Source organism: Hemitrygon akajei, chromosome 6 (genome assembly GCF_048418815.1).
Source record: "Hemitrygon akajei chromosome 6, sHemAka1.3, whole genome shotgun sequence".
NCBI lineage: Eukaryota > Metazoa > Chordata > Chondrichthyes > Myliobatiformes > Dasyatidae > Hemitrygon > Hemitrygon akajei.
This window is the reverse complement of record NC_133129.1, coordinates 9,913,327-9,938,082: the sequence shown is the minus strand read 5'-3', so window position 1 is coordinate 9,938,082 and position 24,756 is coordinate 9,913,327. Positions and strand designations below refer to the sequence as shown.

Sequence of the window (24,756 nt, the reverse complement as noted above, 5' to 3'; positions counted from 1 at the left end):
CCGCACTCAGACAGGCTAAATGGGACAAGTGGGGGCTGTGCTGGGTTCCCACCACAATATTCCGCGTGGGAATTTAAACTGGAGGTGGCAGTGTTTTTTTTACGAGGTTGAGTTGCGAGCTCGACATCAACCCAGCACGGGAGCAAACTGTCACTGGATTGAACTCGGGAACCTCCGTTCTCCAGCCCGGTGCTGATCTCATTGTGCCACCAGCCAACCAGAATGGGGATGGGGGTGGGGGCAGGGTCAGGGTGAATCTTGCTAAGAAAAATTTAAGCCAAATACAAAGTTAAACACTCAACACAGTGTTAACAGCAACGACTTAAAATGGCGGACAGCGTTCTCCTTCCTCAGTTCGTAAGTACGTGTTGTCCGTAAATTGAACATTCGTAACTCGGGGACTACCTGTACTCTATCTATACCACTCACACTTCTGCATACCTCTATCAAATCTCCTCTTGATCTTCCACGTTCTAAGGAATAAAGTCCTAACCTATTCCATCTTTCCCTATAACTGGATCCTCCAGACCCAGTAACACCCTTGTAAATTTTCTCTGCACTCTTTCAACCAGATTTACATCTTTCCTGTAGGTAGGCGACCAAAACTGCACACAATACTCCAAATCAGGCTTCACCAACGTCTTATACAACTCCAGTACAACATCACAGCTTCTATACTCAATACATTCAGTTATGAAGCCAATATGCCAAAAATTTCTTTACAACCCTATCTATCTGTGATGCCTTTTTCAACGAATTAGCTACCTGTATTACCAGATCCCTTTGTTCCACCACACTGCCCAGTGGTAAAACCTACCAGGTTTTCACTGTGTAAAACCTACCCTGGTTGGTCCTAACCTCGCATTTATCTGCATTAAATTCCATCTGCCATTTTTCCAGCTGATACAAAACCCTCTGCAAGCCATGACAGCCTTTCTCACTGTCCACTACAACTCAACCGCGGTGTCATCTGCAAATGTGCTAATCCAGTTAACCTCATTATCATCCGGGTCATTGACTGGGATGACGTTGTCTTATTGTACTTTGCCGCAAAACAACAAATTTCAGGACATATGCCAGGAGATGTGAGGGGTAGGTTTTTTTTTAATAAACGCAGAGAGTGGTGAGTGCGTGAAATAGGCTGCTGGCGACGGTGGTGGAGGCGGATACAATAGGGTCTTTTAAGAGACTCCTGGATAGATATATGTAGCCTTGAAAAACAGAGGGTTATGGGTAACCTTAGGTAATTTCTAAAATAAGTACAGCATTGTGGGCCCTGTATTGTGCAGTAGGTTTTCTATGCCAGTTATATTAAACCTGATTCTGATTCACAAATATATGGAGATGGTGGGTTGAAATACCTACTGTCCCTAGTGTGTTGGTGACTGGTAAAAGTTGATGAAAATGTGGGCAGGATAAAGAGGAACAATGGAAATGTGTGCATGATGTTGAACACAGTTCAATACCCACCACTGTCTGTAAGCAATTTGTACATTCTCCCCATGGCCACGTGGATTTCCTCCAGGTGCTCTGGCTTCCAAAGATGTCTGGGTTGAGGTTAGTAAGTTATAGGTATGCCATGTTGGCGCCAGAAGTGGAGCTCAAACTTTGCTGATTTGATTGGATGCACATTTCACTATATATGCAACAAATAAAGCCAATCTTTATCTCTAAAGTATAAAGAGTTGTTTGAGCTGCACCCAACCATACAAAGTGGAGTATTCCATCACACTTCCAGAACTCAGGAGGTGACTCACTTGCTGCAGGTTCCCAACTCTTTGATCTGCACTGGTGAGTTTCTGGTTTATTCACACTCATAGTATCTTAATGGTAGGGAACTTGGAGATGTTACTATCACCAAGTATCAAGGGTAACTAGTCAGACTTTCTCCGGTTTAAACAGGCCATTTCCTGGTACCTTTGTGGCATGGATATTACTTGCTATTATCAACAATTGCCTGATCCATCTACAGAATACTTTGTTTTTTTATCTATTAATATGACTTCGGCCTCAGAAGTCATATGCATGCCCACAGACATTGACTGCGCAACACATTCGTCTTCCTCGGACTTCGGGAGACTACTACTAATTATTTTATGTGCTGTATGTGATATATGTACTATGTTTTGCAGCTTGGTCCCAGAAGAATGTTGTTTCATTTAGCTGTAAACACATGTACGGTGGAATGACAATAGAACTCAATCCTTTTGGGGGTTATACTCTACACAGACACTGGCTGCTTCACTTGCCGAGGAGTTGTGAATGAGATTAAATATCGTGCAGTCATCCACAATCGCCGGCAGCCCATTCCACACACTCACCACTCTCTGTGTAAAAAACTTACTCCTGACATCTCCTCTGTGCGTACTTCCAAGCACGTTAACACTGTGCCCTCTCATGCTAGCAATTTCAGCCCTGGGAAAAGGCCATAGGGTCTTTTAAGAGAGTCCTGGATGGAAAAATGGAGCTTAGAAAAATAGAGGGCTACGGGTAAGCCTAGGTAGTTCTAAGGTAAGCACAGCTTTGTGGGCTGAAGGGCCTGTATTGTGCTGTAGGTTTTCTATGTTTCTATCTCATCTGGTCCCGGTGACTTATCCAACTTGATGCTTTCTAAAAGCTCCAGCACATCCTCTTTTTTAATGTCTACAGTTGAAGTTGGAAGTTTACATACACTTAGGTTGAAGTCATTAAAACTCATTGTTTAACCACTCCACAGATTTCATATTAGCAAACTATAGTTTTGGCAAGACGTTGAGGACATCTACTTTGTGCATGACATGAGTAATTTTGCTGCAGGAGGGACTGGTGCACTTCACAAAATAGAAGGTATCATGAGTAAGGAAAATTATGTTGATATATTGAAGCAACATCTCAAGACATCAGCCAGAAAGTTAAAGCTCGGTCACAAATGGGTCTTCCAAATGGACAATGACCCCAAGCATACCTCCAAAGTTGTGGCAAAATTGCTTAAGGACAACAAAGTCCTTTGGAGGTATGTTTGGAGTGGCCATCACAAAACCCTGAGCTCAATCCGATGGAAAATTTGTGGCAGAACTGAAAAAGCATGTGCAAACAAGGAGGCCTACAAACCTGACTCAGTTACACGAGTTCTGTCTGGAGGAATGGAACAAGATTCCAGCAACTTATTGTGAGAAGCTTGTGGAAGGCTACCCAAAACGTTTGACCCAAGTTAAACAATTTAAAGGCAATGCTACCAAATACTAACAAAGTGTATGTAAACTTCTAACCCACTGGGAATGTGATGAAAGAAATAAAAGTTGAAATAAATCATTCTCTCTACTATTATTCTGACATTTCACATTCTTTAAAAAAAGTTGTGATCCGAACTAACCTAAGACAGGGAATGTTTTCTAGGATTAAATGTCAGGAATTGTGAAAAACTGAGTTTAAATGTATTCAGCTAAGGTGTATGTAAACTTCTGACTTCAACTGTACATGCTCAAGCTATTCAGTCCGCTGTAGGTCATCCCTACAATTGCCAAAGTCCTTTTCCTTAGTGAATTTTGTTTGGCTGTTTGGATTCAACAGTGGCTAGATGGGAGATGCCAGAGAGTAGTGGTGGATAATTGTTTATCGGGATGGAGGCCGGTGACTAGCGGGGTGCCTCAGGGATCTGTTTTGGGCCCAATGTTGTTTGTAATATACATAAATGATCTGGATGATGGGGTGGTAAATTGGATTAGTAAGTATGCTGATGATACTAAGGTAGGAGGTGTTGTGGATAATGAGGTGGGTTTTCAAAGCTTGCAGGGAGATTTATGCCGGTTAGAAGAATGGGCTGAACGTTGGCAGATGGAGTTTAATGCTGAGAAGTGTGAGGTTCTACATTTTGGCAGGAATAATCCAAATAGAACATACAGGGTAAATGGTAGGGCATTGAGGAATGCAGTGGAACAGAGAGATCTAGGAATAACAGTGCATAGTTCCCTGAAGGTGGAGTCTCATGTAGATAGGGTGGTGAAGAAGGCTTTTGGAATGCTGGCCTTTATAAATCAGAGCATTGAGTACAGAAGTTGGGATGTAATGTTAAAATTGTACAAGGCATTGGTAAGGCCAAATTTGGAATATTGTGTACAGTTCTGGTCACCGAATTATAGGAAAGATATCAATAAATTAGAGAGAGTGCAGAGACGATTTACTAGGATGTTACCTGGGTTTCAGCACTTAAGTTACAGAGAAAGGTTGAACAAGTTAGGTCTCTATTCATTGGAGCGTAGAAGGTTGAGGGGGGATTTGATCGAGGTATTTAAAATGTTGAGAGGGATAGATAGAGTTGACGTAAATAGGCTGTTTCCATTGAGAGTAGGGGAGATTCAAACGAGAGGACATGATTTGAGAGTTAGGGGGCAAAAGTTTAAGGGAAACACGAGGGGGTATTTCTTTACTCAGAGAGTGATAGCTGTGTGGAATGAGCTTCCTGTAGAAGTAGTAGAGGCCAGTTCAGTTGTGTCATTTAAGGTAAAATTGGATAGGTATATGGACAGGAAAGGAGTGGAGGGTTATAGGCTGAGTGCGGGTAGGTGGGACTAGGTGAGATTAAGAGTTCGGCACGGACTAGGAGGGCTGGAATGGCCTGTTTCCATGCTGTGATTGTTATATGGTTAATACTAAAGCAAAGTATTCATTAAGCACCTCTGCTATCTCCTCTGGTTCCATACACACTTTTCCACTGTCACTCTTTGATTGGTCCTATTCTCTCAAGAGTAAAGTGATTCTTGAAAGATCATGGCCAATGCATCCATTATCTCTTCAGCAACCTCTCTCAGGACTCTGGGATGTTGTCCATCTGGTTCAGCTGACCTATCCACCTTAAGACCTTTCAGTTGCCTTGCACCTTTTCCTTTGTAACAACAATGGCACTCACTCCTGCTCCCTTATACTCACAGACCTCTGGTATATAGCCAGTTCTTCGACAGTAAAGACTGAAGCAAAGTACTTAATAAATTCATCTGCCATTTCTTTGTCCCCCATTTCTACCTCACCAGCATTATTTTCTAATGGTGCAATATCAACTCTCATCTCCCTTTTACTCTTTATATAACTGAGAAATCTTTCAGTATCCTCCTTTATATTATTGGCTAGTTTTCCTCATATTTCATCTTTTCCTTTCTTACAGCTTTTTAGTTCCTTTTGTTGGATTTTAAAAACTTACCAATCATCCAACTTCCCACGTTTGCTACCTTATATGCCCTTTCCTTGGATTTAATGAAGTCGTTAACTTCCCTTGTCAGCCACGGTTGCCTACCCCTGCCATTTGAGAACAACTTCCTCTGTGGGACATATCTATCCTGTGCCTGGTGAACTACTCCCAGAAATTTCAGCCACCTTCGTTCTGCCGTCATTCCCACTAGTATCCTCCTCTAATCCACCTGGGCAAGCTCCCCTCTCATGCATCTATAATTCCCTTTATTCCACAGTGATACTGAGACATGAGTATCTCTCTCTCAAATTGCAGTATGAATTCAATCCTATCATATCACTGTCTCCTAAGGGTTCCTTTACGTTAAGCTAATAAAATCTGGGTTATAAAATCTTAGCCAATCTAAAATAAACCTCCCCCCGTGTAGGGTCAAGTACAAGCTCTTCTAAAAAGCCATTCAACAAATCCCTTCTTGCGATCCGACACCACGCCACCAACCTGATTTTCCCAATCTCCTTGCATATTGAAGTCTCCCATTACAATTGTGTCATTACCCTTATTTCATGCCTTTTCCAGTTCCCTTTGCAATCTCAACACATCTTGGCTGTTATTGGAGGCCTACATATGATCCCCACAACATTTTTTTACCTTACCCTTGCAGTTTCTTAACACCACCCACAAAGATTAAACATTCTCTGACCCTATGTCACCTCTTTCTAAAGATGTAATTCCATCTCTTACCAACAGTCACACCACCACCTATGTTTCCTGTCTCTCCTTTTGATACAAGGTATATCCTTTGATGTTAAACTCCCAACTACGATCTTTCAGCTACAACTCAGCAATGCTCACAATGTCATACCAACCAATCTCTAATTGCGCCATGAGTTCATCCACCTTATTCCAAATGCTATGTGCAATACATTCCTTGCCTTTCTGAATTTTGCCTCTGTGGTACAATTGAACTCTTTGATCTGTCTACATTTGTACCCAATCATTGGCTTGTCCTTCCTTACATTCATGTTACATCCATCATTTACTGGTAAACCTGCTGGCTCATCCTCAGCTCTATCATCCTGGTTCCTATCTCCCTGCCATGTTAGTTTAAACCACTTGCACTGGTAGATGGGCCAAAGGGCCTCCCAGTGATGTAGTGTTCATGACTTTATCGGTACACTCCCAACAGCTCTAGTAAACTCTGCTTGCAAGAACATTGGTCCCCCTCAGACTCAACTGTAAAGTCCCTTTTGTACAGTCCATACCTGTCCCAGAGAGGTTTCAATTATCCAGAAATCTGAAACCAGGCCGCGGCTCCCATTCTTCAACCACGCATTTATCCACCACCTCATTCTATTCCTATCCTCACTGTCGCGTGGCACAGGCAGCAATCCCAAGACTACTACCTTTGAGGTCCTGCTCCTCAGCTTCTTTCCGAACTCCTTGTATTCTTTTAACAGGAACTCCTCTCTTTTTCTATCTGTGTCGCTGGTACCAATATGTAGCTCAACTTCTGGCTGCTCACCCTTCCTTTTCAGGATATTGTGAACACATTCAGAAACATCGCGGACCGACACCTGGAAGACAAACTACCATCGCGTCTCCTTTCTGCGTCCAGCTAACTGTAGAGTCCCTATTACTGTCTCCCTAACCGTAGAGACCCCTATCACTGTCTCCCTAACCGTAGAGAAACTGTGTTTCTCTTTGCGAGAGATGAAATTACAAGGTATTCTTTTCCAAAATAGGCTCATTTCATCCACACTGAAGACAAGCTTGGGAGGATAATCGTCCTTTTCGATATGGCCTTCAGTGTTGCAGGAAATTCCTGGGCTGCCTTGTTGTCTGCACTAATCGCTTCACCAGAAATGGATGAGAAATTTCACCAGAAATTCACCAGCTTCACCAGAAATGCTATGAGAGTTACTGTGCTGTTTAAATCTATCAAACCTACCTCTTCTGGCCATGAATGTTACCAATGTATCTTCTTTTTCTTGAATATGATTGAAGATGCTTTCTGCCTTTTCCATTATTATCTGCTGGCTTCAGGGCACGTCATTGTGTTTGGTGATCCACCATATATTTAGTCTATTTCCCATTTTTTTAAGCAAATGGCTCCTTGAACGATGATAACTTTGAGGCCATCGTTTTAGGTGCTTTTATCTTGTCTGCATTCATAATAATTGTACTGATCATTGATGTAGCCAATTTCAACGATGCACCAACATCAACCTGACACTCACCAGCTTCCATCACTTGCAGTTTCACATCCACATCCATGCTAATGCTTTTCCTACACATCTTAGATGTACTAGCCTAACAGGAAATTGCAAACATTATGGGTGAAAAATAGTGGAATAAATTGGCAAGGGAGCAAGAATGCTTACATATGCAGGGGAGGCAGAGTGTAAACTAATACATGTTTGTGTCAGGACGCTGGAGCAGGGATCCAATCGCAGACCCAGTACTGTGCACACAGTGATATTAATTGAGTAACAAATCCCGAGATGCAAACCAACTAAATGTCAAAGTTCAGGCAGAGATCAAAACATCCAGAGAAATCCAAAAACCAGAATCGGGAAATAGACAGTCGATATTCAGACAGACAGAGTACAGAGATGAATGCTGGAAAGGCTCAGGAGAACTCACTGGCACAATTTGGCAACAAACAGGTGAAAACACAGGACTGAAATACACTGAGAGGCAGTTGATAGGTGGAGCACAATGAGACACAGGGGGCAGCAATACAGGTAACAATGAGAAACAGAAGAGAGACGGAGTACTCAGTGATACAGGGGCCGGAGTAGAGCAGGAGCGGGGACAGGAGCACATAGCAATACAAAACCACAGACTGACAGCTAGGGGGAAGCACACAAAAAGACAAGAGTTCAACTGGAGGTACTGACAGATTGGCTGCGAGTGGCTTAGAGTGTATGTCAAGTGTTCTCATTGGCTGATTGAATGTTTACTGTAATGGTGGCCACCCTTGAGAAGTTTTTTGTCATTTAAAAAAATTTCAATGAAGTATTGAATAATCACGTTGTAATGAATCTGCACAATGCAGGGTCTAAGTGTATCTCTAAATAAAATTTAAAGATGCCCAGGCTCTGACAGTTTAAATTTCATTACTATGGATAACTGATGTGCCTTTATTCTCGAAGGATTTCCTAGGTAATTTCTAAAGTAAGTACATGTTCGGCACAGCATCGTGAGCTGAAGGGCCTGTATTGCGTTGTAGGTTTTCTATGTTTCTGGGATATCAAGGACAAACCAGGGAACTGCAGGGTAATGAACCAAAAATCAGTGGTGGGAAAGCTACAGAAGGGAATTCTGAAAGACTCCATCTATCTGTATTTGGAAAGGCAAGGAGTGATGGGGATAGTCAGCATGGCTTTGTGCATGGGAAATTGTGTTTTGTGAATTTGCCCAACTTTTCTATGATAGGTGGCCGCAACATTAGAACAAGTGGGGTCCAAAGTGAGCTAGCCAACAATCTTGGTGGTAGAAGGTAGAGGTGATAGTAAAGGGTTGTTTACCAGACTGGAGGCCAGGACCGCTGGGATCAGATGAGAATGCAGGTGGGATGATTAGTAAGTTTGTAGATGGCACTAAACAGTGAAGAAGGTTGTTTAAGGTTACAACAGGATTTAGATCAACTGAAGATAGTGGGCCAAGGAGTGGCAAATGGCAATTAACTTGGACAAGTGTAGAGAGATTTTTTTTGCAGAAGTTACACCAAGAATGAACAGCAGGCATCTGGGGAGTGTGGTCAAACAGACATTGGGATGTCACAGAGTCCTAGAACAGGATTAAAAACAAGCCCTTCGGCCCATCTAGACTGTGCCAAACCGTTTTAGCTGCCTAGTCCCACTGATCTGCACCAAGATTATAGCCCTCCATGTACCTATCCAAACTTCTCTTCAATGTTGAAATCGAGCTCGCATGCACCACTTGCTCTGGCAGCTTGTCCCACACTCTGCTGAGTGAAGAAGTTTCCCCTCACGTTCTCCTTAAACTTTTCACTTTTCACCTTTAACCCATGACCTCCCACCCAAGATACAAGTACATATTTCCCTGAAAGCAGCCAAGGCACTGGGTACAAGACTGAGGCACAGCTGGGGTATGGTGTGTAGTTCTGGTCAGAAGGCTACAGGAAGGATATGATACAGATGCAGAGGGTGCAGCCAGGATTGGGTTACAAGGAGAGATTGCATAGAATAACTATCCCTGGGATGAAAGTGGCTGGTAGATGACATGACAAGGACATAAAATTATGAGAAACACAGATCAGGAAGATAGAGATAGTCTGTTTCCCATGGAAGGGTGACTAAAAATATAAGGTAGAGGTTTAAAATGAGATAGAGGAGGTTTAAAAAGGATCTGAAATATAAAAGCATAGAAAATCTACAGCACAATACAGGCCCTTCGGCCCACAAAGCAATGTCCCCTTGGATCCCATGCCTCCTTACTTTCTCAATAAGCCTTGCATGGGGTAACTTACCAAATGCCTTGCTGAAATCCATATACACTACATCTACTGCTCTAACTTCATCAATGTGTTTAGTCACATCCTCAAAAAATTCAAGCAGGCTCCTAAGGCACGACCTGCCTTTGACAAAGCCATGCTGACTATTCCTAAGCATATTAGGCCTCTCCAAACGTTCATAAATCCTGTCTCTCTGGATCTTCTTCATCAGCTTACCAACCACTGAGGTAAGACTCACTGGCCTATAATAGAACCATAGAAACAGAAAACCTACAGAACACGTCCCTACCTTGGAACTACCTCAGCTTTACCCATAGCCCTCTAGTTTTCTAAGCTCCACGTAGCCATCCAAGACCCTATCGTTTCCACTTCCAGTGCTGCCGCCAGCAGCCCATTCCACACATTCACCACTCTCTGCGTAAAAAAACTTACCCCTGACATCAACTCTGTAGCTACTTCCAAGCACCTTAAAACTATGCCCTCTCGTGCTAGCCATTTCAGTCCTGGGAAAGTCCTGATCAGAGGCATTGATCGTGATCCACACGATCAATGCCTCTGATCATCTTGTACACCTCTATCAGGTCACCGCTCATCCTCCGTCACTCCAAGGAGAAAAGGTTGAGTTCACTCAATCTATTCTCATAAGGTATGCTCCCCAATCCAGGCAATGTCCTTGTAAATCCCCTCTGCACCTTTTTTATGGTTTCCATGTCCTTCCTGTAGTGAGGTGAACAGAATTGAGCACAGTACTCCAAGTGGGGTCTCACCAGAGTCCTATATAGCTGCAACATTACTTCTCGGCTCTTAAACTCAATCCCACGACTGATGAAGACCAATGCACCATATGCCTTCTTAACCACAGAGTCAACCTGTGCAGCTGCTTTGAGCGTCCTATGGACTCGGATCCCAAGATCCCTCTGATCCTCCACACTGCCAAGAGTCTTACTATTAATGCTATATTCTGCCATCATATTTGACCTACCAAACTGAACCACTTCACACTTATCTGGATTGAACTCCATTTTCCACTTCTCAGCCCAGTTTTACATCCTATCAATGTCCCATTGTAACCTCTGACAGCCCTCCACACTATCCACAACACCCCCAACCTTTGTGTCATCAGCAAACTTACTAACCCATCCCTCCACTTCCTCATCCAGGTCATTTATAAAAATCACAAAGTGTAGGGGTCCCAGAACAGATCCCTGAGGCATACCACTGGTCACCGACCTCCATGCAGAATATGACCCGTCTACAACCACTCTTTGCCTTCTGTGGGCAAGCCAGTTCTGGATCCACAAAGCAATGTCCCCTTGGATCCCATGCCTCCTTACTTTCTCAATAAGCCCTGCATGGGGTAACTTATTAAATGCCTTGCTAAAATCCATATACACTACACCTATGGCTCTACCTTCATCAATGTGTTTAGTCACATCCTCAAAAAATTCAATCAGGCTCGTAAGGACTGCACATTTTATTCGAGTCCCTGTCAGTATCACAGTGTGCTTCCTCACCAGCAGTTCAGCACACAACAGGACCTGAGGTAAAGCAGTGTCCAAAGAGAATGAACCCTGACAGCAGTGAGTTCACAGGTTTAGTGCTGCGTGCGTACGTGTGCGTGTGTGTGAGAGTGACTGGAGAAACACCTGAGAGGATCTGGCATTGTCTCTGGCTGCCGGCGGGGGAGAGAGGGGGGAGAGTGGGGGGGAGAGGAGGTGGGGGGGAGAGGAGTGGGGGGGGGGGGAGAGGAGTGGGGGGGGAGAGAGGAGGGGGAGGAGAGAGGAGGGGGGGGAGAGAGGAGGGGGGGGAGAGACACAGAGAGAGAACAAACGTACCTGAGAGGATCTGGCATTGTCTCTGGCTGCCTGGAACTTGCGACACCTCTCGCTCAGCTGCTCGCGGACGTGGAACATCCAACACAAGGCACAGAGGTCGCGGAAGGAGCCTGTTTAGAAAGACCCAATGGATTTCACACAGCCAAGCTCTTCCACCTTATTGTCTACCTGAACTGCACTTTCATCAGAAGTGGAACTGATATTGCTTTCCTTGCTGCCATAGTTAGAGAATGCTACAGCCCCTCAGCCCATCTAGTCCCCGCCAAACTCTTTATTCTGCCAAGTCCCATTGACTTGTACCTGGACCAGAACCCATCCAAACTTCTCTTAAATGTTGAAATCGATCAGCACCCACTTTTTCTGCTTGGAGCTCGATCCAGTCGCAGCACCTTCTGTGTGCAGAGGTTCAAAGGTTCATTTAAACAGCTCCAATAGCCACGATGCCAAGAAAGAAAAGAACAGTAGCTTGATCATCAACCCCCAAATCCCTCCTCCCCACACAAAAACAAATGAAAACGGAACAGGCACATCGACCCCTAAATCCCCCTCCCCCACACACATTTTACATTCCACCTTTCACCATTAACCCATGACCTCAAGCATCCTTCACCATCTTGTCTACCCGTGTCACCACTTTCAGGGAGCTATGAACTTGCATCCCAGGGTCTCTCTGTAATCAACACCTCTCATCTCCTTGCCATTACTGTAAAAGTACAGAAAACTCAAAACTCACACATGTTGGGATGAACTTCCATCCACCGTCACTCTTCCTAACTACCCCTCAGCTCTCTGTCACTCTATCAGCCAACCTTCTTTATTGTCTATGACTCCAACAGCTTTCATGCCATCAGCAGGCTTATTAATCATCTTTTTATTCCGGCATCTTCCCCCTTCCTTCTCAGTCCTGATGAAGGGTCTCACCCTGAAATATGGACAATTTATTCATTTCTGACCTGCTGAGTTTCTCCAGCATTTTGTGTGTGTCACTTTGTTACATACTCTCACTGCTATACAAGTCAAGAAGTCCCCCTCATGTTCCCCTTAAACAGTTCACCTTTCACACTAAGCCCATGGCCTCTAGTTCTAGCCTCACCCAACGTCAGTGGAAAAAGCCTGCTTATATTTACCCTATCTATACACCTCCATTTTGAATACCTCTATCAAATCTCCTCTTGCTCTTCTATGTTCCATGCCACAACACTTCAGCATGCCAGGCGAGGGAAATGGGATTCAATTCATACCACTGCTGCTTGAGTCTTGATGTGACCAGCTCCATTTTCCCTTTGCCCCAGGGTGAAACACCCTGTGACACACACAAAATGCTAGAGGAACTCAGCAGGCCAGGAAACATATATTGGGAATACTAAACAGTCGACTTTTTGGGCCAAGATCACAAGACAAAGGAGCAGAATGACGCCGTTCAGCCCGCTCCGCCACTGATAATCCTGGATCCCACTCAAACCTATACAGCTGCCTTTTCGCCATTTCCTTTTATGCCCTGACTGATCAGGAAATTGTCAACTTCTGTTTTAAATGTACCCATGGACTTGGCCTGTACCACTGTCTGTGGCAAAGCATTCCACAGATTTACTACTCCCTAGCTTAAAAAAATCCTCCTTACCAATGTCCTAAAAGGCCATTCCTCAATCTAGAAGCTGTGCCCCCCAGTTCTGGATACCCCCACCACAAGAAGCACCTTCACCCTATCCACCTTATCTAGTCCTTTCAATATTCGGTACGTTTCAATGAAATTTCCCCGCGTTCTTCTAAATTGCAGTGAGTACAGGCCCAGAACAGCCAAACGCTCCTCATATGTCAACCCCTTCAGTTTTTTTTATTAAGTGCAATCGTGAACAATGGCCAGATCAGAAATGCTGATCAAGTCAACTAGTTCCCAAAGAGAACTCTGAACGGGCAATCAGATGGTTCACTGCTGCTCAGCAACAGAACACAAAAAAAATCATATGTACAACTAAGAAACATTAAAAAATAGTAGAAATACTGGAGTGATGATGATCAGTTCCAGGATCACCCTCATGAACCTCCTCTGGACTCTCTCTAATGACAACACACCTGTTCTGAGATGTGAGGCCCAGAACTGTTGACAAAACTCCAAGTGCCACCTGACTACTATCTTGTAAAGCCTCAGCATTACTCCTTGCTTTTATATTCTATTCCCTTGAAATAAATGCCAACATTGCATCTGCCTCCTTTACCACAGACTCAACCTGGAAATTAACCTTCTGAGAGACTTGCACGAGGACTGCTAAGTCTTTTGCACCTTTTATTTTTTAATTTTCCCCTCATTTAGAGAATAGTCTGCAATATTATTTCTTTTGCCAAAATGCATTATCATACATTTCCCAACACTGTATTCTATCAGCCACTTTTTTGCCCATTCTTCCAATTTGTCTAAGTCCTGCTGCAATCACATTGCTTCCTCAGCACTTCCTACCCCTCTACCTATCTTCGTATCATCCGCAAACTTTGCCACAAAGCCATCAACTCCATTATCTAAATCATTGACAAACAAGTAGCTGTACCAATATAGACCCCTGAGGACACCACGAGTCACTGACAGTCAACCAGAAAAGGCTCCTTTTATTCCCATTCACTGTCTCCTGTCTGTCAGCCATTCCTCTATCCATGCCAGTATATTTCCTGTAACGCGTAGTATTTTATCTTGTTAAGCAGCCTCCTGTGTGGCACCTTATCAATGCCTTCTGAAAATCCAAGTAAATGACATCTCCTGCCTCTCCTTTGTCCACCCTGCTTGTTACTTCCTTGAAGAACTCTAACAGATTTGTCAGGCAATATTTCTCTTCACAAAAACCATGCTGACTTTGACTTATTTCATCATTTGTCTCCAAGTACCTTGAAACCTCATCCTTAATAATAGACTCCAACACTTTTCCGACTACTGAGATTAGGCTAACTGGCCTATAATTTCCTTTCTTTTGCCTTCTTCCCTTCTTAAAGACTAGAGACTTGAAAGATCATGACCAATGCATCCATTATCTCTTCAGCAACCTCTCTCAGGACTTTGGGATGTAGTCCATCTGGTCCAGGTGACTTATCCACCTGAAGACCTTTCAGTTTGCCTGGCACCTTTTCCTTTATAATAGTAATGGCACTCACTCCTGTTCCCTGACACTCACAAACGTCTGGCATGCTGCTAGTGTCTTCCACAGTGAAGACTGATGCAAAGTACTCATTAAGGTCATCTGCCATCTCTTTCACCCCTATTACCACCTAAAATCAGGACCCGTCATCAGCACTGGTGCAAAAAGACGAGAAGTCAAGCATAAGAAGAATACAAGGTAGTAGGTGATAGGTGAGACCGGGAGAGGGGGAGGAGGGAAGTAAAGAGCTGGGAAGTCAATTGGTGAAGGAGATGAAGGGCTGGAGAAGGGGGAATCTCATAGGAAAGGACAGAAAGCCATGGAAGAAAGGGAAGGGTTGGAACACCATAAGTAGGTGATGGGCAGGTAAGGTGAGAGAGGGAAATGAGAATGTGGGGAACAGTGAAGGAGAGGAGATGGCAGCCATGACTGGAAGTTGGAGAATTCGGTGTTCATGCCATCTGGTTGGAGGCTTCCTAGACAGAATATGAGGTGCTGCTCCTCCAGCCTGAGTGTGGCCTCATTACGACAGTAGAGGAGCCAATGGGCTGACATGCCAGAATGGGAATGGGAAGTAGAATTAAAATGAGTGGGCACTGGGAAATCTCGCCTTTTCTGGATGGAGCATTGGTGCTCAACAAAGTGGGTTTCACTGATATACAGGAGGTCATGTCAGGAGCACCGGATACAGCAGATGACCCTAATAGATTCACAGGTGAAATGTTGCCTCACCCGGAAGGACCGTTTGGGGGCCTGAATGGTATAGAAGGAGGTGGTGTATGGGTAGGTGTGGCATTTGTTCCACTTGCAAGGACAAGTGCCAGGTGGGAGATCAGTGGGGAGGGACAAATGGACAAGAGAGTAAGGGAACACGAGGAAATCTGCAGATGCTGGAAATTCAAGCAACACACACAAAATGCTGGTGGAACACAGCAGGCCAGACAGCATCTATAGGGAGAAGCGCTGTCGACGTTTCGGGCCAAGACCCTTCGTCAGGACCCTCCATCTCGGCCCAAAACATCGACAGCGCTTCTCCCTATAGATGCTGCCTGGCCTGCTGCGTTCCACCAGCATTTTGTGTGTGTTGCCAGAGAGTAAGGGAGTCACGTACGGAGCGATCCCTGTGGAAAGCAGAAAGTGGGGGGTGGGGGGGTGGAGGGAAAGATGTGCTTGTGCTGGGATCCCGTTGGAGATGGCGGAAGTTATGCAGAAATATGTGCTGAATGCAGACACTGGTGGGGTGGTAGGTGAGGACAAGAGGAACTGTATTCCTGTTGGGGTGGCGGGAGGATGAGGTGAGGGCAGACGTGTGTGAAATAGGAGAAATTAAGTGAGGGTAGTGTCAATGGTGGAGGAAGGGTAGCCCCTTTCTTTGAAAAAGGAGGACATCCCCTTCGTTCTAGAATGAAAAGCCTCATCCTGAGAGCAGATGCAGCGGAGACGGAGGAATTGAGGGAAGGGGATGGCACTTTTTAAATATTCTGTGAAGGTTTTAGCACAGGGTATAGTGCCGTAGGTTGTGGCATTTGTTAAGGAAGAAGGTGACTCCATTTTAAGTACCTTATGCATCTAGTGTTTAGATTAGCAAGCAGTTAAGGGTATTGTACAGCAGGCTGCAGTTGCTAATTGGAGCTAGGTCAGACTCCTACAATGTCTGGAGAGGTACGGAAGTATCTGTGGGGTAGTAGTGTTGGCAAGGAAAATGGTGTTATCTTATATTACAAATTATTCTGCTGATGCCAGAAATCTTGAGCATACACACAAAACACTGCAGCAACACACCATCTATGGAAGTGAACGAACAGTTGACATTTCTGACCGAGACCCTTCTTCAGGACTGTAAAGAAAGGAATAAGAAGCTGGGGGAGGGGAGAGGAGAACAAGCTAGAAGGTGATAAGTGAGGCCAGATGAGTGGGGAAGGGGGGGATGAAGTAAAATGCTGGGATGTGATAAGTCTCTCCCCACTGATCTCCCTCCAGGCACTTATCCCTGCAAGTAATCTACACCTGCCCATTCACCTCAATTCAGGTGCCCAAACACTCCTTCCAGTTGAGGCAACATTTCACGTGCGAATCTGTCGTGGGTGTCTATTGTATCCAGTGCTCCTGATGTGGCCTCCTCTACATTGGTAAGACTGATATAGATTGGGGGACCACTTTGTTGAGCACCTCTGCTCCATCCAAAAAAATGTGGAATCTATCCCCATTCCCATTCTGACATGTTGGTCCAAGGCCTCCACTTCAGTCATGATGAAGGCACTTTCAAGGTAGAGGAGCAACACCTCATATTCTGTCTGATGGCATGAAAGCTGATTTCTCCAACTTCCAGTAATTGTTTTTTCCTCCTCCCCTTCCATCTTCATCAATTTCCTACCCTAGCCTCTTAGCTCTTCTCTTCACCTACCTATCCTGCTCCTCCTCTTCATGGTCCACTTTCCTCTCCTCTCCTGTCAGATTCTTTCTTCTCCAGCCTTTTACTTTTTCCATCTATCACTAATTTATGTACTGTATATAAGCTATCTTATGTATTTAGATTTATTGCACTCTTTATCTTACTGTGCTTTATCGTGCTGCATCGGATCCAGAGAAACAGTTATTTCATTCCCTTTACACTTGTGTACAGGAAATGACATTAAACAATGTTGAATCTGGAGGGTGTCCCAACAGACAGTTCCCTGTGAAATGGTGAAAGGGGAGGAGAGGGGAAGACATGTCTAATGTTTGAATCTCGTTGAAGGAGGTAAAACCTGTTGGATGTGGAGATTGGTGAGGTGGAAAACGTGTTCGATGTTTGAATCTCGTTGAAGGAGGTAAAACCTGTTGGATGTGGAGATTGGTGAGGTGGAAAATGTGTCCGATGTTTGAATCTCGTTGAAGGAGGTAAAACCTGTTGGATGCGGAGATTGGTGAGGTGGAAAACGTGTCCGATGTTTGAATCTCGTTGAAGGAGGTAAAACCTGTTGGATGTGGAGATTGGTGAGGTGGAAAACGTGTCCGATGTTTGAATCTCATTGAAGGAGGTAAAACCTGTTGGATGTGGAGATTGGTGAGGTGGAAAACGTGTCCGATGTTTGAATCTCATTGAAGGAGGTAAAACCTGTTGGATGCGGAGATTGGTGAGGTGGAAAACGTGTCCGATATTTGAATCTCGTTGAAGGAGGTAAAACCTGTTGGATGTGGAGATTGGTGAGGTGGAAAACGTGTCCGATGTTTGAATCTCGTTGAAGGAGGTAAAACCTGTTGGATGTGGAGATTGGTGAGGTGGAAAACGTGTCCGATGTTTGAATCTCGTTGAAGGAGGTAAAACCTGTTGGATGTGGAGATTGGTGAGGTGGAAAACGTGTCCGATGTTTGAATCTCGTTGAAGGAGGTAAAACCTGTTGGATGTGGAGATTGGTGAGGTGGAAAACGTGTCCGATGTTTGAGAATCTCATTGAAGGAGGTAAAACCTGTTGGATGTGGAGATTGGTGAGGAGGAAAACGTGTCCGATGTTTGAATCTCGTTGAAGGAGGTAAAACCTGTTGGATGCGGAGATTGGTGAGGTGGAAAACGTGTCCGATGTTTGAGAATCTCATTGAAGGAGGTAAAACCTGTTGGATGTGGAGATTGGTGAGGTGGAAAACGTGTCCGATGTTTGAATCTCGTTGAAGGAGGTAAAACCTGTTGGATGCGGAGATTGGTGAGGAGGAAAACGTGTCCGATGTTTGAATCTCGTTGAAGGAGGTAAAACCTGTTGGATGCGGAGATTGGTGAGGAGGAAAACGTGTCCGATGTTTGAATCTCGTTGAAGGAGGTAAAACCTGTTGGATGTGGAGATTGGTGAGGTGGAAGATGAGGACTGAAGGATCTCCGTCCTTGTTGTCGTTGTTGCTGCTTGTGTTGTTCTGCTGAATACTGTGGGCATGCTATGTTGACACTGGATTGAGGCGACACTTGCTCCTTAAGATGGTTTGGTTGTCAATGCCATCAATGTATTTCACTGTGTTTCATTGTAACTATGATAAATAAATAAATCTGAATCTAAATCTCAATCATATCTGAACAGCTATCAGTCCCTTGGTCTTCCTGCTACTTACTAACCATTTAAACTCAAATGAGGGGACATAGTACATAGATATGTACAGGCTACAAAAGTCCCATTGCAGCCATTTCCACATAGAAGAAGTGAAGGAGCTGTCATACTCACCAACAACCTTTACAGAGATGACATCGGAGTTTCCATGGTCCCTGGCTCCTGGCCTGAAGAAGCTACTCTGGGCTTTACCGTACTGTAGCAGAGAGTTAGGGAAGGGACGAAGTGGGCCAAGACCAGACTTCTTCCTGATCTAATGACAAAGATGATCTGTCAGTGGCTCCTGGTCTGATAAACACAGTGAAAGCCCTCAGACATAGCAGGGCCTAATGCACCCACCCACCCCACCATTCCCTCCTAGCCTAACAAAGATAGAAAACCAGCAGCAAACACTTAGGGATATAACGGCACAGAACAAATTCCACACAGAAGATAACGGTGAGGAATAAGCTACTGGGAAATAATATTGTGGACTGATAAAGGAAGAACAAAAGGCAGACACTGATTATAAAAGCAAGAAGAAGCAGAGAGACACAGACGAAATGGCATGGAGGGTGCAGTTATAACACAACACCAGACCTAATCTTATGCAGTGAAATCAGGCAAGTAGTTGAGCTTCCGCCATCTCCAAAGGGATCTTACCACCAAACATATCTGTACCTCTGCCCCACTCTCCACTTTCCCCAGGGATCGCTCCCTCCATTATTCCCCTGTCCATTCGTCCTCCCCTACTAATCTGCCTGTTGGCACTTATCCCTGGAACTGGCCAAAGTGCTGAACCTGTCCATTCACCTCCTCCCTCAACTCCATCCAGGTCCCCAAACTGTATGTCCAGATGAGGCAACACTTAACCTGCAAATTTGTCGGGGTCGCCTATTGTATCTAGTGCCCTTGAAGTGGCCTCCTCGACATTTTGGGAGACCGCTTCGTTCAGCTTCTCCACTCCATCCACCAAAAGCGCAACTTCCAGGTGACACAACATTTTAATTCCCATTCCCATTCCAACATATGGCATCTCCTTGTGCCATGATGAGGCCACCCTCGGGGGGGAGAAGCAATACCTTGTATTCAGTCTAGGTAGCATCCAACATGATCACTTTCTCCTTGCAGTTAAAAAAAATTCCCTTCCCCTCCTCTTTTCTTCTATTCCCCCTCTGGCCTTTTATTGCTTCTCAAATGCCTGACACCTCCCCTGGGTCCCTTCCTCCTATACTCCATTCTCCTTCCGATCAGAATCCTTCCGCGGCCGCTCTTTACTTTTCCTATCCACCTGCCTTCACTTCATACCTTCTAGCTACCAACCTTTTCATTCTGAGCATTTTCCACTACTTTTCCAGTCCTGAAGAAGCACTGCAGCCCAACTCGTCAACTGTTTATTCATTTCCACAGATCCTGTCTGGCCTGCTGAGTTCCTCCAGCATTTTGTGAGTGTTGCTCTGAATTTCCAGCATCTGCGGAACTTGTTGTATTTATAAGTAGCTGAAGTTACAGGGGAAGAGTAGCTTGGGGACAGATGCCAGGTTTCAGATTAGTTGTGGAATGGGACACTTGTCATCTGACTGTTGTGTGTGTGTGACTCCTGTCAGTATGCTATTGGAAGGATGTGTGGACTCGAGAGGGAAAAAGAGGATGTTATATATTATTGATTTGGGTATCTATGTTGGACGTGTGATTAGTAAAGTTACAGATGATGCAACAATTAATAGTGAGGAAGATAGTCTGAGGTTACAGAACAATATTGATCATCTGGTAAACTGGGCAGAGGAATGTGAGCTGAGATGTAGTCTTGCTAAGTGTGAGGATACACACTTGGAGGTGGGGTCCAATAATAAACAGCTAGACCTTAAAGTGCACTGGAGAACAAAGGGGCCTTGGTATACAAGTCTATCAACCCCCAAATCTGGCAGCAAAGGTAGATCAGGTGGCAAAAATAAGCATAAGAACATAAGAAATTGGAGCAGGAGTAGGTCATCTGCCCTGTTGAGCCTGCTCTGCCATTCAATAAGATCATGGCTGATCTGGCCAAGGACTCAGCTCCACCTGCCTGCCTTTTCTCCATAACCTTTAAATACCCTACATGTAAAAATCTATCCAACCTTATCTTAAATATATTTACTGAGGTAGCCTCCATTGCTCCATTGGGCAGAGAATTCCACAGATTCACCACTCTCTGGGAAAAGCAGTTCCTCCTCATCTCCGTCCTAAATCTACTCCCCTGAATCTTGAGGCCATGATCCTAGTTCTAGTCTCACCTACCAGTGGAAACAACTTTCCTGCCTCTATATTATCTATCCCTTTCAGAATTTTATATGTCTCTATAAGATCTCCTCTCAGTCTTCTGAATTCCAGCAAGTACAGTCCCACACAACTGAATCTCCTCATCGTCTAACCCCCTCATCTCTGAAATCAACCTGGCGAACCTCCTCTGCACTGCCTCTAAAGCCAGTATATCCTTCCTCAAGTAAGGAGGGTCACCCTCCCTGCTCTTAAATTCAAACTCTCCAGCAATGAAGGTCATCATTCTATTTGTCTTCTTCATAGCCGGCTGCACCTGCAAACCAACCTTTTGTAATTCATGCACAAGCACTCCCAAGTCCCTCTGCAAAGCAGCATGCTGCTATTTTTACCATTTAAATAATAAACTGATCTTCCATTTTTCCTTCCAAAGTGGATGACCACGTATTCACTAACATTGTATTCCATCCGACAGACCTTTGCCCACTCACTTAACCTCTCTATATCACTCTGCAGACTTTTCATATCATCTGCACAATTTGCTTTTCCACTCAATTTAGTATCATCAACAAACTTAGATACACTACACTCAGTCCCACTCCCCACCACCCCCCCAACAGTATCCAAAGTGGGGTATTTATTATTGAGGGGAACAGATACAAGGCTACTCTACACAGTCTATTTGCTTTCCTACTCCTGACAGTTACCCAGGTACCTGCCTCCTGTATCTTAGAGGTGACTACCTTCCTGTAACTTCTGTCTAGCACTTCCTCATTCTCCGGTATGAGCTGAAGACAATTACGCTACAACTACAATTGCTTAACACAATCACTGAGAAGCTGTAGCTGAATGCACTTTGTGCCAACATAGTCAGCAGGGTAAATGGAGGTTTCCCAAGGAACAAACCACTACTACTGGATCCATTCTCAGCACACTAGCAATGTACTGACAGCAAGAAAAAAATCTTCCGAGAAACTTTCTTACATAGAACATAGAACAGTACAGCACATTACAGGCCCTTCAGCCCACAATGTTGTGCCAACCCTCAAACCCTGCCTCCCATATAACCCCCCAACTGTCTAGGAGTCTCTTAAACTTCACTAGTGTATCTGCCTCCACCACTGACGCAGGCAGTGCATACCACGCACCAACTCTGAGAGAAATACCTTCCTCTAATATCCCCCTTGAAGTTCCCTCCCCTTACCTTAAAGCCATGTCCTCTTGTACTGAGCAGTGGTGCCCTGGGGAAGAGGCGCTAACTGTCCACTCTGTCTATTCCTTTTAATATCTTGTACACCTCTATCATGTCTCCTCTCATCCTCCTTCTCTCCAAAGAGTAAAGCCCTAGCTCCCTTAATCTCTGATCATAATTCATACTCTCTAAACCAGGCAGCATCCTGGTAAATCTCCTCTGTACCCTTTCCAGTGCTTCCACATCCTTCCTATACTGAGGCGACCAGAACTGGACATAGTATTCTAAGTGTGGCCTAACTGGAGTTTTATAGAGCTGCATCATTACATCGCATCTCTTAAACTCTATCCCTCGACTTATGAAAGCTAACACCCCATAAGCTGTCTTAACTACCCTATCTACCTGTGAGGCAACTTTCAGGGATCTGTGGACATGTACCCCCAGATCCCTCTGCTCCTCCACACTACCAAGTATCCTGCCATTTACTTTGTACTCTGCCTTGGAGTTTGTCCTTCCAAAGTGTACCACCTCACACTTCTCTGGGTTGAACTCCATCTGCCACTTCTCAGCCCACTTCTGCATCCTATCAATATCTCTCTGCAATCTTCAACAATCCTCTACACTGTCGACAATACCACCAACCTTTGTGTCGTCTGCAAACTTACCAACCCACCCATCTACCCCAACATCCAGGTCGGTAATAAAAATCATGAAAAGTAGAGGTCCCAGAACAAATCCTTGTGGGACACCACTAGTCACAACCCTCCAATTTGAATATACTCCCTTCACCACGACCCTCTGCTTTCTGCAGGCAAGCCAATTCTGAATCCACCTGGTCAAACTTCCCTGGATCCCATGCCTTCTGACTTTCTGAATAAACCTACCATGTGGAACTTTGTCAAATGCCTTACTAAAATCCATGTAAATCACATCCACTGCACTACCCTCATCTATATGTCTGGTCACCTCCTCAAAGAACTCCGTCAGGCTCGTTAGACACGATCTGCCCTTCACAAAGCCATGCTGACTGTCCCTGATCAGACCATGATTCTCTAAATGCCCATAGATCCTATCTCTAAGAATCTTTTCCAACAGCTTTCCCACCACAGACATAAGGCTCACTGGTCTATAGACAGACAGACAAGCAGACAGACATACTTTATTGACCCCGAGGGAAACTGGGAAATTACCCGGACTATCCCTACTACCTTTTTTGAACAAGGGGACAACACTTGCCTTCCTCCAATCCTCCGGTACCATTCCCGTGGAGAACGAGGACATAAAGATCCTAGCCAGAGGCTCAGCAATCTCTTCCCTCGCCTCGTGGAGCAGCCTGGGGAATATTCCATCAGGCCCCGGGGACTTATCCCTCCTAAAGTATTTTAACAACTCCAACACCTCCTCTCCCTTAATATCAACATGCTCCAGAACCTCAACCTCACTCATATTGTCCTCACCATCATCAAGTTCCCTCTCAGTGGTGAATACCGAAGAGACGTATTCATTGAGGACCTCGCTCACTTCCACAGCCTCCAGGCACATCTTCCCACTTTTAATCTCTAATCGGTCCTACCTTCACTCCTGTCATCCTTTTGTTCTTCACATAATTGAAGAATGCCTTGGGGTTTTCCTTTACCCTACTCGCCAAGGCCTTCTCATGCCCCCTTCTTGCTCTTCTCAGCCCCTTCTCAAGCTCCTTTCTTGCTACCCTATATTCCTCAGTAGACCCATCTGATCCTTGCTTCCTAAACCTCATGTATGCTGCCTTCTTCCACCTGACTAGATTTTCCACTTCACTTGTCACCCATGGTTCCTTCACCCTACCATTCTTTATCTTCCTCACTGGGACAAATTTATCCCTAACATCCTGCAAGAGATCCTTAAACATCGACCACGTCCATAGTACATTTCCCTGCAAAAACATCATCCCAATTCACACCCACAAATTCTAGCCTTATAGCCTCATAGTTTGCCCTTCCCCAAATTAAAAATTTTCCTGTCCTCTCTGATTCTATCCTTTTCCATGATAATGCTAAAGGCCAGGGAGCAGTGATCACTGTCCGCCAGATGCTCACCCACTGACAGATCTGTGACCTGACCCAGTTCGTTACCTAATACTAGATCTAGTATGGCATTCCCCCTAGTCAACCTGTCAACATACTGTGACAGGAATCCATCCTGGACACACTTAACAAACTCTGCCCCATCTAAACCCTTGGAACTAATCAAGTGCCAATCAATATTAGGGAAGTTAAAGTCACCCATGCTAACAACTTTGTTATTTTTGCACCTTCCCAAAATCTGCCTCCCAATCTGCTCCTCGGTATCTCTGCTGCTACCAGGGGGCCTATAGAATACCCCCAGTAGAGTAACTGCTCCGTTCCTGTTCCTGACTTCCACCCATACTGACTCAAAAGAGGATCCTGCTACATTACCCACCCTTTCTGTAGCTGTAATAGTATCCCTGACCAGTAATGCCACCCCTCCTCCCCTTTTTCCCCCCTCCTATCCCTTTTAAAGCACTGAAATCCAGGAATATTGAGAATCCATTCCTGCTCTGGTGCCAGCCAAGTCTCCGTAATGGCCACTATATCATAATTCCATGTATGTATCCAAGCTCTCAGTTCATCACCTTTGTTCCTGATGCTTCTTGCATTG

General features: G+C 44.7%; 1 protein-coding gene across 1 annotated transcript in view; it reads right to left on the bottom strand.

The window, feature by feature from the left end:
- Positions 1-24,756, bottom strand: part of cplane1 (ciliogenesis and planar polarity effector 1) — a 349,043-nt gene that overhangs the window by 175,204 nt on the left and 149,083 nt on the right. Inside the window, exons 21-22 of the mRNA XM_073047849.1 lie at positions 18,786-18,924; positions 11,477-11,586 (exon numbers count right to left, since the gene is read on the bottom strand). Coding sequence (XP_072903950.1) covers positions 11,477-11,586; positions 18,786-18,924 — 249 coding nt within the window. The remainder of the gene's footprint in view (positions 1-11,476; positions 11,587-18,785; positions 18,925-24,756) is intronic.